Source organism: Pelecanus crispus, chromosome 1 (genome assembly GCF_030463565.1).
Source record: "Pelecanus crispus isolate bPelCri1 chromosome 1, bPelCri1.pri, whole genome shotgun sequence".
In the NCBI taxonomy this organism is placed as follows: Eukaryota; Metazoa; Chordata; class Aves; order Pelecaniformes; family Pelecanidae; genus Pelecanus; species Pelecanus crispus.
In genome coordinates, this window is record NC_134643.1 from 201903637 (window position 1) to 201918798 (window position 15162).

The following is a 15162-nucleotide window of genomic DNA, read 5'->3' on the forward strand; positions in this document are numbered from 1 at the left end:
AAAAAAAAAACAACCCACAAGTGGAACATGACATTTATTAACTGTTAGATGCATTTAGGCCAGCTATATGACCTCAGATCACAGTTTATTCCTTATCCTCAGCATTCTTCCTCCTCTACTTTTTCAAAAAGGAAACAACGTAGATGATCAGCAAGATGTGTGATCCTCCATCCCATTCTATGGGTTTACAGAAGAGGGATGAAGAGGATAAGTTAAGCTGTATACAGCAAGATATGTAACACTACAGTCTGAAGTCACTGTTCAGGGTCTCATGCATCAGTGGGAACAGAAAGCCCATGCAGGTTCCAATAGTTACGTCTCCCTATGCATGCTTTATCTCCCTCTCCTTATGTACTTGCAGGAGAGGTAGTAGCATGTGTTCCAGGTCTCCCCTTTTTTAGGTTTGAGCATAATGCACTTGTAACTTCCCTGTACACCATTACAATTACAGAAGAGACAGTATCTTTATTTAAATGCATTGGATACTTTTGCTGGTGCCACTGCCAGGTGGGAGAAGATTGAACAGTTTTCCCACCACCTGTGATTGCAGCCAGAGGATTTATTATTTGCTAATAAGGTCAAGGAAGCCAAAATGGAGGGGTGGCAAGGATTTGGGATTCTTGGTAAATGCCATAAAAAAGTAGAAATCAAAGGAGTTCAAAGACAGGGAGACAAATACATAGAGGTGGGAAAGAGAGGTGAAGATAAAACCAGAAGAAAATGAAGTGAATTGGGGGACAAGACAGACAAACTGAAACCAACATAAAACAAGGTATTTGAAAAAAATGGTTATGAGAGGCAACTGTGTGTTCTGAAAATGTCATCATTATCTTTTATGAGTTAAAATACATGGAAAGAGGAGATGTCACTTTTTTCTACATGCTGCTGCTGCTTCCTGATTTTGGCTAATTGTCTCCAGCCCCCTCTTTTTCCCATCCTCCATTCTTTTTTCTCCAAAAGGAAATAAGCCCACAAAATAACATTTCTCAACTCATTCTACACCACTAAGATACCAACTGTTTCCTATACTTAGTATATCAAATAACAGGAATGCCTGCTGATGGTGCTGATTTCTGAAAAGATTGATTTCTTAACTGGAATCAGCACACTATATATGTATATATTTATGTGTGTGTATATATATATGTATGTATGTGCATGTGTGTGCAAAACTTTCGTTCAAAAGTGGTAAAGTGATATTTTGCCTTAAGTATAAATACTCATCTACAGAATAAACTACTTCACTGGCCATTTTACAGTCATTATTTCATAACTACTAATCTAAGTGGATTTCAACCAGGCAAGTCTTGGTGTTGGGCAGACCGAGTCTGTTACAGCTGTAGATAAAACGGGTGTAATGTGGAAGCACAGTACACCGGGAGAGATTTTCAGAGACACCGCACTGTGGGAAACTGCTGCTGCAACATCTTTCTAAAAGGGAGAGCACAGAGAACCCAAGCAGGGTTAGCTCTGCTTCCTTGGCTAGACTAGGAAGGCAGAAGTATTGCCTCAAATACTCCGTTTCCTGTGGCCAGGACAGAGGCAACAACAATACCTTTGAGCCTTAAGTGTGAAAACTGGATTATGCCCAAGCCCAGCAGACAAACAAGGAGGAAGTAACACCAGGCTCTTGCGGGTCCGAGAACAAGATATATCACACATGTCACTTTACAGGGGAGAAATAATACTGCGTATTCATTACCTTCTCTTCTGAGTCCCCTGGCTGGCAGGTAATAACTCCATCTCGTGAGCCCCCAGCAAACGTTGCTTTGCAGTTTGCAAGCCACTGTTTTCAGAAAGAAATTGAAAGAAGATATGAATATGGCCTATAGTTTGATTTGCAGAAAGGTAAGCGGTATTTTAGCTTCACAGCACAGCACGCAAACAAATAAAATTTTGCAATTGCACTTTTTATTCACACAGACTATGACAATTTGCTTTGACTGTAATTTAAAAAGAGTATTCTCTATTTCTATTAGTATTTGAAATGCATGAACCAAGAAAATGAATTAATTACTGAATAGGAGAAAGGAGAGACCAGGAATATTAAAGATGCCAATGCTTCTAAAATTAAGGGATACAATATCTATTTTTTTAGTTCTGGTTCGTATGTTCAGGAAGAACATTTAGTGAATCTAGTATCTAAAACATGTTTTTCTACTGAATATTAGTTTAAACAGATCTGAGTGTATCGGTAATCTCTTGACATATCTTAAGTATACGCACATACAAAACCAAGAACACAACATAATCCAGCATACCGAGAGCGTTGCTTCTTTCCTGTTATTGTATGTGTCCAGGTACTCCTGCAGTTCTAAAACACTGAACTTCAGCTTTTCAAGAAGGCCACAAGAGAGCAGCTGGAGAGATGAAATCAAAAGGGCTAGTAAATGTCACTATAAAAGAGTAAAAATATTAGCAGAGTAGAAAGTGTAGTAAAGATCTTGCAAAAGAATACTCAGATTTACAGATACCGATACTGAAAAATATTTACATTTATGCAAAAATATACATAAATAGAATGCTATACTGAAAACTGAATAGCAAAAGTTGCATTTATAATAATGTGGAGTTGAAACCGTGTTCGGTGTTTAACAGCTTTGCAGAGGACTTCACTAAAATAAAATACAGCACAAAGCTTAACTAGTTAAGCTCTCTGATGATGTAAGGCACAGCTCTTCCATGGTCACAGCAGTGGGCCCAAGATTACGCTTTGCAAGTTCCTACCTCTATACTTCTGTGTGTGTGACGCCACGCTGTCCTGATGCTGTTGGATAAACATGGGCCAGAATGAAAACAATGGGACAGGCCATCTCATTCATTCCCTAAGATATGTTTTTATCATCCAGCTCACATCACACTTGACTCAAATGAAACCACTAAACATGTTACCATCTTTCATACTGAACTATGTAAAAAATAGCTTCTCCTTTTCCCCTCGTATCAGAAATAGCATGGACAGCAGGACTAAGGAAGCAATTGTCCCCCTGTACTCAGCACTGGTGAGGCTGCACTTCAAATACTGGGTTCAGTTTTGGGCCCCTCACTACAAGACAGACATTGAGGTGCTGGAGCGTGACCAAAGAAGGGCAACGAAGCTGGTGAAGGGTCTGGAGCACAAGTCTTATGAGTAGTGGCTGAGGAAACTGGGGTTTTTTAGTGTGGGGAAGAGGAGGTTGAGGGGAGACCTTATCGCTCTCTACAGCTACCTGAAAGGAGGTTGTAGTGAGGTGGGTGTTGGTCTCTTCTGCCAAGTAACAAGCGATAGGACAAGAGGAAATGGCCTCAAGTTGTGCCAGGGGAGGTTTAGATTGGACATTAGGAAAAATTTCTTCACAGAAAGGGTTGTCAGGCATTGGAACAGGCTGCCCAGAGAAGTGGTTGAGTCCCCATCCCTGGAGGTATTTAAAAGACGTGTAGATGTGGTGCTTAGGGACATGGTTTAGTGGGGGACTTGGCAGTGCTAGGTTAACAGTTGGACTTGATGATCTTAAGGGTCTTTTCCAACCTAAATGATTCTATGATTCTATGATTTGTGGAGCTAACTGGGTCTGGTAGGCACCTGTTTTATATTGGGTTTTGGCACACAGGCCCAATGCATCATATTGCCCATCTGCCAGTACTTACCTAATAAAATAGTATGGAAAATTAATGGAAATTTGGTTAAGAACAAGAGACAAAGATTAGAGATAGGAGGTGGGTACCTTTTTGACATATCTATTCAGGAGTTGCCTAAAAGTGAAACAGCCAGTAGAGTAACACACTGCAATGCAGCACATGCCTTTTGAAAGGAATATACTCACTGTTTCTGCATCTACAAAAAGGGTGGGACATTCTGAACATGATGTTAACATCTGAGAAGACCTCACAAACTTGGAGCCTATTCCTCGCAGGTTGTCTCCCAAGTAACTAGCTGCATCACAGGTTAGGAAGCAGAATCTTTTCTGAATATTCTGTAAAGCAAAATACAGTTTATCACATGTTTTACTGAAGTACAAGCTGCTTTCCTTTGTAAACAAATGCATGCTTTTTTTTTCTTTGCACAATAACACGTGCAAGAGACCAACTCCCCCTGGAGAACTGAAAGTCTGCTCAAGGATACTGAATAACAGTTATGCTGGAGACAGTGTACAGCTGGGCAGCTGTGAAACTAATTACAGAATTCATAATAGTCTACTACTGAAATACATTCCTTCTTGTAAAGATGATTCAATCTTCATAAAGCCTTTTACCCACAAGTAGCTTTTTTTTCCTTGGCTGTACAGAGTTAACAGAGTTGATCAGCACATTACTTTTTCTGCCCATTCCGGGCATTGTTTTGTTAGTATTCCATGCCAAGTGGCTAATCAGATAATATAATGGACAACCTAATGCCAAACAGCAGCATGGAAAAATCAGAAAAAAACTTTTGTTTTCCCGTGTGGGAAAAACCTTCTTACTAAAACTTTTCTGCTGCTTGGGAGGACTCCAGAAATACTGCATTGCATCCGGGAATTATTGTTCTCAGAAGACTTTTTGGTGTTTTGAGTCCTAAACCAGTCTAGTCTTCCAGAAGCATTCTAGTGCTGATATTTGCTTTTCAGTGACTAATATATAAAGTGAATAATAAATAAAAAGAATATTTTAGTCTTGCGGAAACTGAAATAATGATTTTGATAAATACACAGCAGGTTTCACTGCCAAAATACATCTCGCTAAGGCCAGCTGCTCAGCAGGTGGGAGTAACATGAAAATATTTTTAAAAATAAAAGTACGCAACTTTTTTATATGATTAATTCCATGCTACCATAGGCATTTCTCTGAGGAATGTAGGTTAGGACCTGTATTACCGTAAGCATGCCTCACTGGAGAGAAGTGCTTCCCAAATACCAATCTGGATGACAGACATATAAATAGGCAGTTACTGCTCCTATGCTGGAGCACTGAAGTTAAGTACCTAAAATCAGGTGAGCTGAATTCAAATCCTATTGATAATGGAAGCTGTTGGATTGAATTATTTTCTTTTTTAAAGCTACATAAGCCCTCACATTGTAGGTAGGATATATGCTATCAACAATTTATAAAATAGTTAAAGAGAAACTTCCTCTACAGACCAATTTCATAACTGCTTATTTGTGAATCTCTCTCTAAAGCACCTGAACTGGCCACCTGAACAGAGTTAAGATTGGATAGACCGGTACTTGTCTTGCTATAAGTTTCTACCATCTTACTTCAACACAGAAACAAAGCACTATACACATCACTCAGCACATGGTTCAGATTCTCTGCTGCACTGAGGCTGTAGTAGACGAATTACTCTTACTAAGTACCACCAAATCAGGTAAATTATTATTTTTATGAGCAACTAGCAGAATCATCTGAATCATAGGGCTTGGTGACATGATATCTACTATGATGTCTTCTGAAAAGAAAGATTCAGTCCAAGTCTTAGTGAAACTTTTGCTGACAACTCTTCTGGCAAAGGAAAGAGATCTAGATTTGATCCTAACCAACAGAAAAGAGCTAGCTGAGAATGTAAAAGTGGAAGGAAATTTAGAAAGACAGATTATGGAACAGAATGCAAGAGATGTTGGTTGAAAGGGACCTCTAGAGAACACCTGATCCAAACTTCAACTCGAAGTGGGACTATTGCCAACACTGATCAGGTCAGCCGTGGTTTTGTCTGGCTGAGTCTTGAAAGCTCCAAGGTCAGAGCTTCCTCAGGCTCTCTGGGTAACCTGTTTGAGTGCTGCAATGCCCTCCTGGGGAAGAGTAATTGAGTTTATGAATCTGAGGCAGTGAAGGAGACAGATTGCAGAAATAATACAACCAACTTCCAACACATTCAGAATTTGCAGAAAGGAGCCATTAGAAATAACTTCATGGGGAAAGGAGATAATGAGAGGTAGCCATTCCTTTAGGAAAAAAAAGAGGGCAGAAGCACATTCTATACCACTGAAGGATAGGAAATATATTAAGACATACATCTGGCTAAACCACAAATATTTCACTCAGGCAAATACTCATGCAAAAAAGACCAGAAAGGAAACCTGTGTTAAATTACTAACTTGGGTACCAAAGATAGCATGGCAATGTAGGCACAATAATCAGAGAGAGAGATGCCAAATAAACCAGTAAAAGAAAGAGAGAATGTCAAGAAGTAAACTAGAAATAATGAAGAGGACGGTCAAGGAATCATAATGGAGAGAAATAGCTATCAGGTGCTGCTGAAAAGACTGATGTGTTTAATGCCTTCTTTTGCCTTATTGCTCCCAGAAAAGGCATCTGTGTACAGGTAACAATGAGACATCTACGAAAACTCAGGTGAGAACAGATCTTGCTAGTAAGGGCTTGGATATTTTTGTATCTTTGCAGATTAGGAAAATTCACACTATGATAGTTATAATACTGGCTAAAGAGGTCTATGAGCCATAACAAATATCCTTGAGAACTCACAAAACCAGGGTGTCGTAAAAAACTTGAGGAAAGTGCTTATCTCAAAAGAAAAAAAGAGCAAAAGAATTAAACACAAAGTTCAGGAAATGGGGGAACATATAAGATATGAATAAGAGGCAGTACAGATCTGGTCAGAACAAATCATATCGAACTAGTTAATTTTCATGAAAGGTTAAAATTTTCTATTAGGAGGAGAAGCAATTGGTATGTCATGTATTAATTCATTTGCTATCTTAGAAGTAAGGCAGAGAAACCCAGTCTAGAGGTAACTAGGTGTGCAAAACCATATTCAGAAGTTAATTATCAGCAGCTCACTGTCCAACTGGAAAGATAAATTGAGTAGGATTCCCCTGGGGACTCTCTCAGGCACTAAACAAGTCATTAATGAAAATACTGAATAATGGAATATACTTATTAAATGCATGGATGATTGAGCTGCAGGGGCTGTAAGCTCCTTGGAAGCCAGGATCAGAATTCAGACTGATCTCAATAAACTGGAGAAGCGGTGCGGGGAAAAGAAAGAAGGACAACGTTGTACACCCAGGATGAAAAAATCCGCAGAACATATTCAGCATGGAGAATACTCAGGAAGGCAAAATTTTGTAGAACAAGATCTGCGTACTAGATTGGGTTACAAGTGGAAAATAATTAACTGTATCCTACTGTACAGCAGTTAGCAGAGAGAAGTTTTTAAACAGGAATACCTTCTATAAAACAGGTAAACCTCTTCTAGCCAGTGCTGGTAAGAACTTAGGCTGAAGTACAGAACCTGCTCTTGCTTTTCAAGTAATACACAGACTAACTCAAGAGACCCCATAGCAACAGTGAGAAGTTTAGAAAATATGATTTATGGGGAAGGTTGAAAGAACTGAGGTTAAGTAAGAGAAATTTGGTGTGGGTGAAATCATGGTAATAGTCTTCAAATATAAGCAGCAACTGCAAAGAAGAGTACCACTGTATATAGACGTCCTGGTTTTGGCTGGAATAGAGTTAATTTTCTTCCTAGTAGCTGCCATAGTGCTGTGTTTTGGATTTAGTATGAGAAGAATGTTGATAACATGCTGATGTTTTAGTTGTTGCTAAGTACTGCTTACGCTAGTCAAGGACTTTTCAGCTTCCCATGCTCTGCCAGGTGCACAAGAAACTGGGAGGGGGCACAGCCAGAATAGTTGATCCCAACTGACCAAAGGGCTATTCCATACCATATGACATCATGCTCAGTATAGAAACTGGGGGGGGTTGGCCGGGGAGCAGCAATCGCTGCTCGGGAACTGTCTGGGTATCGGTCGGTGGGTGGTGAGCAATTGCATTGTGCATCACTTGCTTTGTATATTGTTATTGTTATTATCATTAATATATTGTTATTATTATCATTACCATTTTACTTTATTTCAATTATTAAACTGTTCTTATCTCAACCCAGGAGTGTTTCTCACTCTTACTCCTCTGATTCTCTCCCCCATCCCACTGGGGCAGGGGGAGTGAGCGAGCGGCTGCGTGGTGCTTAGTTGCTGGCTGGGTCTAAACCACGACAATAGAGCAAGAAGCCATGGGCATAAAACACAGAAAGAGAAGTTTTCAAGTGATAAGGAGAGTTAAGCTTTGGATTACATTGCCTAGGAACATTGTGAAGTTCCACCTTAGAAAGGTTAAGAACAGTCTAGAGAAGAAAGTTAAAAAACATTTGACCAGAATGAAAGTTATAGTTGATGCTGTACTGGGCAAAATAAGGAACATGAACTCTTCAGGTCTTTTTCCAGCACACACCTACTCACATATTTTAACAGTTCTAGTTTATTTTATGAAAAGAACTTCCTCAAAGCATTTCAGTTATGGCTTCATCAAAAGTTGACCAGTCTACCGTTTAGATTCAAGGATACATACTCTTCCTTTACTGCTTTCTGTTTCAGATATTCATAAAAGCAACAATCAATCTACAGCTAAGAAGATAACAGTCTTGAACAGTGTTTTGAAGTATTGAAATGTGAAACAGTGAGAGACTGCACTTTGGTATCTATGTATAGTACTTCACTAAATACACTTATTTTGCAATTACATGGTTTATCAGTTCTATAATAAGTTATCATCTCAGCTATGTCCTTCTAGGTTCAGATTACAGTGGCTGAAATCTTTGAAGCAAGGCCCGAATTCAGTGTGTATTTTGTGAAATGGGACTACTGTGAATAATAATGCCAACCGTGAGCATATTATAAATAGATATATGCCTGCATGTAGCTGCTGTGCTTTGTGTCAATGTAAATAATAACAAAATATTCTCAGAACGTTTTCTTCTTAACCTCAGATTTCCTCTTCTGGGAAGAGGACTTTTCATAACAAAAGGGCTCGATTGTGGAAACTACTTGCTAGCTCTCAAATCTACTTGTCTTGGAACTGGCTGGTCTGCTGGAAGACATTTGATTTGATGGAATACTAACAGGCAGCCATAAAGATAATCCAGAGATCTCTGAGCTATGACTTGTTTACAGGAGAAGTACTTCAATAATTTCAGGAATTTTAAACAAGTTTAGTGTGTTGTGGGCAAACATCCAAGATACCGTTAACTTGATGCAGACTAACATGTAGGTGCCCTGGAAAATGCACTTCTTTCACTTCACCAAGTATTTAGTTGACAGGCTCCTGCAAACAAGGATTTTGTTTCACAGTTAAATATTTTGGCAGTACTTTGTGTTGCAAGCCTAGCACATACTGGGCTTGTTTCCGAAACTTCCTGTTGGTGAGGGCCAAAAGCCTTTTAAGTTGCGGATGAGCAGCAAAGTTTGATGGTGCAAACACAATACAATTCCAGACAAGCTGGAATCGTATGAAAAAAATCTGGGAAAATAATACTCCTATGTTTTAACCCTGAAGAGGAAAACAAAGCAATTATTACATAAACTAAAAATACGTCTGTGACTCCAGCTAGAAAACTCTGGTTTGTTGATATTATTAACACCTTTTATTTTTTTTTTCCTGTTATTCAGGTTTTGCTGTTATTGAAAATTTTTTGAGACCAGTATTGTATCTTTCTCCTCCAGTATCAACTGAAGAAAATGAGCAGGCTATCTTCTGAATATAGGGCAAGCACAACAGCAAATGTAGTGCCTGCATGCCAGGATTTGGAGTTAAACAGGTACTTTACAGGTAATGTTTAGGTCTTGCATTACACAGTACTATTTATTTAGTTTTCAGAAGTGTGACATTAGTTCCTTTTCACCTCTTCAAAGAGAACAAAAGGACAAATAACTCTTAGAACACTTGAACAGGGCTATAAACCTCTAGGAATGACCTAATGGCAAAAAAGCTGAAATACGCATAGTGAAGAAACACAGGACTAATTTTCAAAGTTGAACTCTCATGCATTCAAGTCAGCACTAGTTTTTTCCTTCCAAATGGTTATTTATCAGTGTTTAAAAGAATGGCTATAAGGCACCCATATTTACAGTGGTGTAATGTTTAAAGGAGGGCACAGTGTGCAGCTAGAGAAGACATGCAACTAACTGCGGTGGAGCACAGAGGAAACAGGATGGAGAAGAGATTCTTATTGTATGATGCTTCTTTCATATAAAGATAGTCTTAAAGATACGAAAAGATCTTGAGATTGTATATTTATTAGCGGGGTACCCATTGCTAATAGAAACTTGTATACTCTGAGATCATGGGTACTTTATCTCTGCATGAAGTTACCTGGCTGTTGTGTACACTGCTGCAGTGTGCTAAACATCCTGCAGCTGCCTCATTCACATAAAGCAGGAGAAACAATTAAAAAAGTTTTTAAAACTAATTACAGGTAAAACCAAACAGTCATTCCTTAGAACAGCTTGTACACTTGACTCCTTTTTTTTCTTATCTTTTTGCAAGGTGCTTATCTTTGCAAGCGTACAGTTTTAGAAAGGAGAAATGTATTTCTAGTCTTCAGACTCAATCTGGAATTTATGTTACATGATGGTAGCTGGATATTTCTATTCAGATGATTAGGTATAGAATATTTAAGAACGTTGACATTTACATGGGCATGGCCAGATTTCAACAGTTTGAAATGAAGGAACAGATTAACAATAGTTTGAGATGAAAAGGCTATTTCCTGTCTCTTGCAGTTATTGTTTCAGGCTGTTTGTAAAGTACTGAAGAAAATATTCTTTAAAGTGAATCCACATTTTATAATGTTATCTCCAAACTTGCAAGTATGAGATACATACTATTTTTATGACAAAACTGGTCCTAGAAGACAGTTCTGCCCAAAAATCTAGTATGGCAATTCTGCAGCATGCAAAATTACAATGGTTATATACCTAGTAGTTCATTACCAGTATTGCTATCAAGAACCATGTTAATAGCCACACACGATCTGAACATTTTGATTTTATATCTTAAACTTATTTTCTCACCTTAAACAGGGAAGAGAACACATGAAATGTATAAACTGCACAGGAACCATCAGAGTCGCACATGAGCTGGTTGATATGACTACGCCAGGCTTCTTCTGCATCATCACATGCTGCTGGCTGAAATGCAGCAAGGATGGCAGAAAAAAATGGGGAGGGAGGAGGGGAAGCATTTCGATCAACATCTCCAAAACTGAAGGAGAAAAAAAAATGAACTGTGATGAAAGGAGAATACCAAGAAGGTGGCAGATAAAATACACTATAACAGACAGTTATAATCACAGGACCAATTATAGCACCTTTCTAAAAATATTCATGAACTTTCAAATTACTTTTGAAGCTGGCAAGATGTTGGCTACAATGAGAAAAACCTCCAAATCAGAATACCGATCTTCTAGGCCATTATCATCTATCTTCCTCCACTGCAGAATACTTGAATTGTTTTATCATTTGGAAGAAGGCGGCTGAAACTTCACAGGAGCACAGAGCCCATGAAGAAAAACTCCTCTTCTAGGAAAACTTGGTTATAATAATGTATAGCAGAAGTACTGAAAAGAATCTCAGCGTGTACAAACATTATATATACTGACCTGTTTGGTTTTCCCCCAATGTAATGGATTGGAGAAGATCCATCCCTTCTCCACACTGTCCTTAGAGCATTATTTTGGCACTCCATGGTCAGTGAAACAGGCTGACTACCATTTCTAAAGGGTACTAAGCTACTTGGTCTTGTGTATTATCCTTGGGGATGGAGAAACACCTCCCGTGGCTCCCAAGAACAGGAACTGTGATTCTGAAACGTGGCACACAGGGAGAGGGCTTCTTTATATATCCTCATTCCTTTCCTTTCCATAAACATGGGCTAATTGCAATCTAACTCAGCATCCAAAATCTGAAAGAGCTCCATAAGGCATGGAAAAATCTTGATGCTTTGTTGCAACATATACTGGGGTCCAGCCACACTCACCAGCAGCCTCAACAGTATGCAGATGGGATTTCTGACAATTTTGTGACTTCCTTATGACACATCAGAAGGATGAATACATGGCTGATCTGTTGAACAGCTAACTAAGCAGTATTTCCATTACTGCAAATCTTTAAAAATCCTTTTTTTTCTTTTAATTAAATATATTACATATTTCATCGCTAACTGCATAGATGTATGTACAAACCATAACTTGTTTTTCCTAGAAGGAAAATCTTGGAGTTTTTTTTGAGTTGGGTGATAATTACACGGGTAAATTAGGGCATTTTCTTCTCACTGCTCTAAACTCATGAGAATTTTATAACTCCTGTGGCCAAAATAGCCATTCCATTAACTAACACCTTGTTACTATTTTGTTACAGACAGAACTTTTATGAATAATAGCATATACAAGTACCTAGCAAGTGCAAATTGTTCCAGCCTGTCAACTTTCTCTTCAGTCTCTGTCATATCCAGACTAAGGCTATCACTGCATTCAAATGCTCCAGGGATTTCATTTGTAGACCCTGAAAGGTCATCCTCATGGACTGCTGTATCTTGTTCTTCATGTACAGCTTCAACCTAGGGGAGTGAATGATGATGTCTTACCAAACAGCAAATTAATAAGTTAATTACACTAACAAATAGAAAGCATTTAATGAAAAAAACCACGTGACAACATGTTAAATTGCACAGGTACAAAGCCACAGATTAAAAATAACACGAATCAAGTTACATTTCTTCAAAAATACTGTATTTGCTTAACTTGCTGGTTTGGATCCATATTATTTTTAAGGCATTTCTTCAACTTAATTTGTCTAGCAAAGGATTTCAGATTTCAACGCATCTGGCACCATAGCAGGAAAGTATTTTTTCAGGAAAAACAATAGGGTTCTTGTTACTGTCAGGCTGTCCTTGCAACTTATCACTTTATAGTGTCCAAGAGTGTATTAAAGCCTCTCAAAACATACTGAAAACAATCACTGTCTGGAAGACTATATGCATGTTTAGAATTAAGAATTATTTTTAGCATGTCATTTACATAATAACTTCCATTCAAGAGGAATCCAAAGCATTCTACAGGCCATTAAAAGGATTATGCTTCTATCGTTTCCTTCCTTTTTCATTCATTGGCACCTAAAGCTCTTGATTTCTTTTTGAAACTTTCCAATTTCTCTTGCATTTTTAGTCTGAACAAATTTTGTTTCAGTTTTAATCTTTTGGCTTTTGTCTGCATCATCCATAGCATCCTGCAAAGCAGTTCCTGTAGGGATGACTGCAGTGGGTGGCTCAAACTCTTTATCTTTTCTGTTTGGGGTATCTCCCTAAGGTGCATGTACATACATGTGTTGGGAGCTGGTAGGGAGGGAAATCCGTGGCAAGTGGAATTACAAGAGAAAAGTGGCCCTCTGCAGGTTACCAGACCTGCTTGGATCCTACATATAAATTCTGGGGATTTGCATTTCTAAAAATTAATCAAGACTTGTATCAGAAAGGACAGGATCAGCAATTAAGTAGGAGAAACTTTTTTGTTTGTTTGTTTTGCTTTCTAAGCGAAAGGGATAGGAATATTGCTGAGTCCAGAGTGGATGAAGTGAATCAGAGCACAAACCATCTTGAAAAGAGAAATGAAAACTATATGGCTGAATTACCAGAATAGGAACCAGAGCAGTTAGCAAGAAGCGTGAATGTTTCATGCTTCTTCAAGAAGTAGTTAGCATTAACCACTTTCAAATATGACACATTAGCTTGAAACAACCATTGGTCTGTTCACTGCAATGACAGTGTTTGTATGAGGAAAACACATTTTGATGGGATAGGGTAAGGGAGGAAGAGAGAGGAAGCAAACACCTCCAGCCCAATGGAGTGCAATACAATGCCCAAAAAGCAAAATAAAAAAGTGGACTCCGAATATTCATGCAGGATTGGAGCATACTTCCAGAAATCGCTGAGTTTCGATAACTTGAAAAATATATAAAATAGCATCATCTGAATCTTTGTATCCCTCATAGCATTATCCATCACTGCCTTCTAATCCCTTATAAATACTACCTTAATTATTGTGATCACTATCTTTAATAGAAAATAAGTGTAACTAATTTCATGCCATTAACAGTAATACCTGAATTTTGGCACTGAAACATTCGAGAAAAGGCCTACTTAATCAGTCTGTTGCTCTCATTCAAATGACTGCATCTATTTACAAGTTGAGGCGGTATTTTTGGTTTTGCTTATGATGCAACAACTAAACATTTTTGTACAGCACTAAAGAAGTAACAAAAATTTTCCTCTGCATTGCTGACATACCATCAGCTCTCTGAAAACAAGAACTCAGAGGAGAAGAGAAACAGGCAAGAGCTCAGATTTTGTGTTATCAAAATAAGGAAAAATTATTTAGGTGCAAGTTTCAAGTTTTCTGACTAAAAATTGGATGACTTCTTCCTTAAAATAAATATAAATCCAGGCATTTTAACTTTGTTTATACAGACTCCAATTCATTTGGAGTAAAAATACTATGCATACTAGTATGCATACTAGAAGAAAATCTTTGAGGAAAAAAAATACTAAGAAAGCATTATGTGCAAAGTTATCAATTCAAACATCTTTGCAACACTGGCAAATCCCTGTCACCTTAGGTTATGTATTTCACCAATATCAAACCTGTCTCAGGACTAGCTGAATTTGCCTGTCAATCCCACAAGAAACTGCTGTGATTTTACATTCTTCACTCATTTACTTTTTCCAAAGCTTTTAATTTTTTGATGAACACTGGTGCATGGGTACTGGGACGTTAAAGTCATTTTCACAGTAAAGATTCTAAAACACCAGGCATATATGAAACCCATGAACTGTGATTTGCAATTCTTAATGTACATACCAATAGCTACTGCAGCTGGATGCATGAGATTAGCCACAGTCACCACCTGCAAACATATCTGTTCTGACTGCAGCTTCCTGAACTGAAATTCTGCCAACTTCTGCTGCTTATGGTTGCTACGTGGTAATGTGTCTACCAACAGTTGTTCTGACAGATGATAATGAGTTTATCTTTTCCACAACCATTCTTTTGAGAGGTTCCCTTCCTTTCCTATCCTTACCCACACATTTCCCTCCTCCTGTCTGTTCTTCCTCTTGGGGAGGTTTCTGACACAACCAATTTGTTCAACATTCAGCACAATTCCAATCTCCTTTTCTATCACCTCTGCACTAGAAGTTTCCAGTGCTTCTGTTAACATGCAGTGCTAGCAGTATTACTGTATGAATTTTTTGTGTGGTTGCATTTGGAGGGAACCAAGGGCAAGAATTGGAATGGAAGCTGATGATTACACAAGACAACTATATTCCTCCCCTGCCCTAATCTGCAGAAGCCACCCAATTCAT

The 15162-nt window shown here is 38.3% G+C and overlaps 1 protein-coding gene across 2 annotated transcripts in view; it reads right to left on the minus strand.

Moving 5' to 3' along the window:
- The window catches only part of FRY (FRY microtubule binding protein), a 173712-nt gene that overhangs the window by 10373 nt on the left and 148177 nt on the right, over positions 1-15162 (minus strand). For both annotated transcript variants that reach the window (XM_075727968.1, XM_075727969.1), the window contains 5 exons: positions 12200-12363; positions 10821-11010; positions 3804-3953; positions 2262-2360; positions 1703-1786 (listed from right to left, as the gene is read on the minus strand). In XM_075727968.1, the coding sequence (XP_075584083.1) occupies positions 1703-1786; positions 2262-2360; positions 3804-3953; positions 10821-11010; positions 12200-12363 (687 nt within the window). The remainder of the gene's footprint in view (positions 1-1702; positions 1787-2261; positions 2361-3803; positions 3954-10820; positions 11011-12199; positions 12364-15162) is intronic.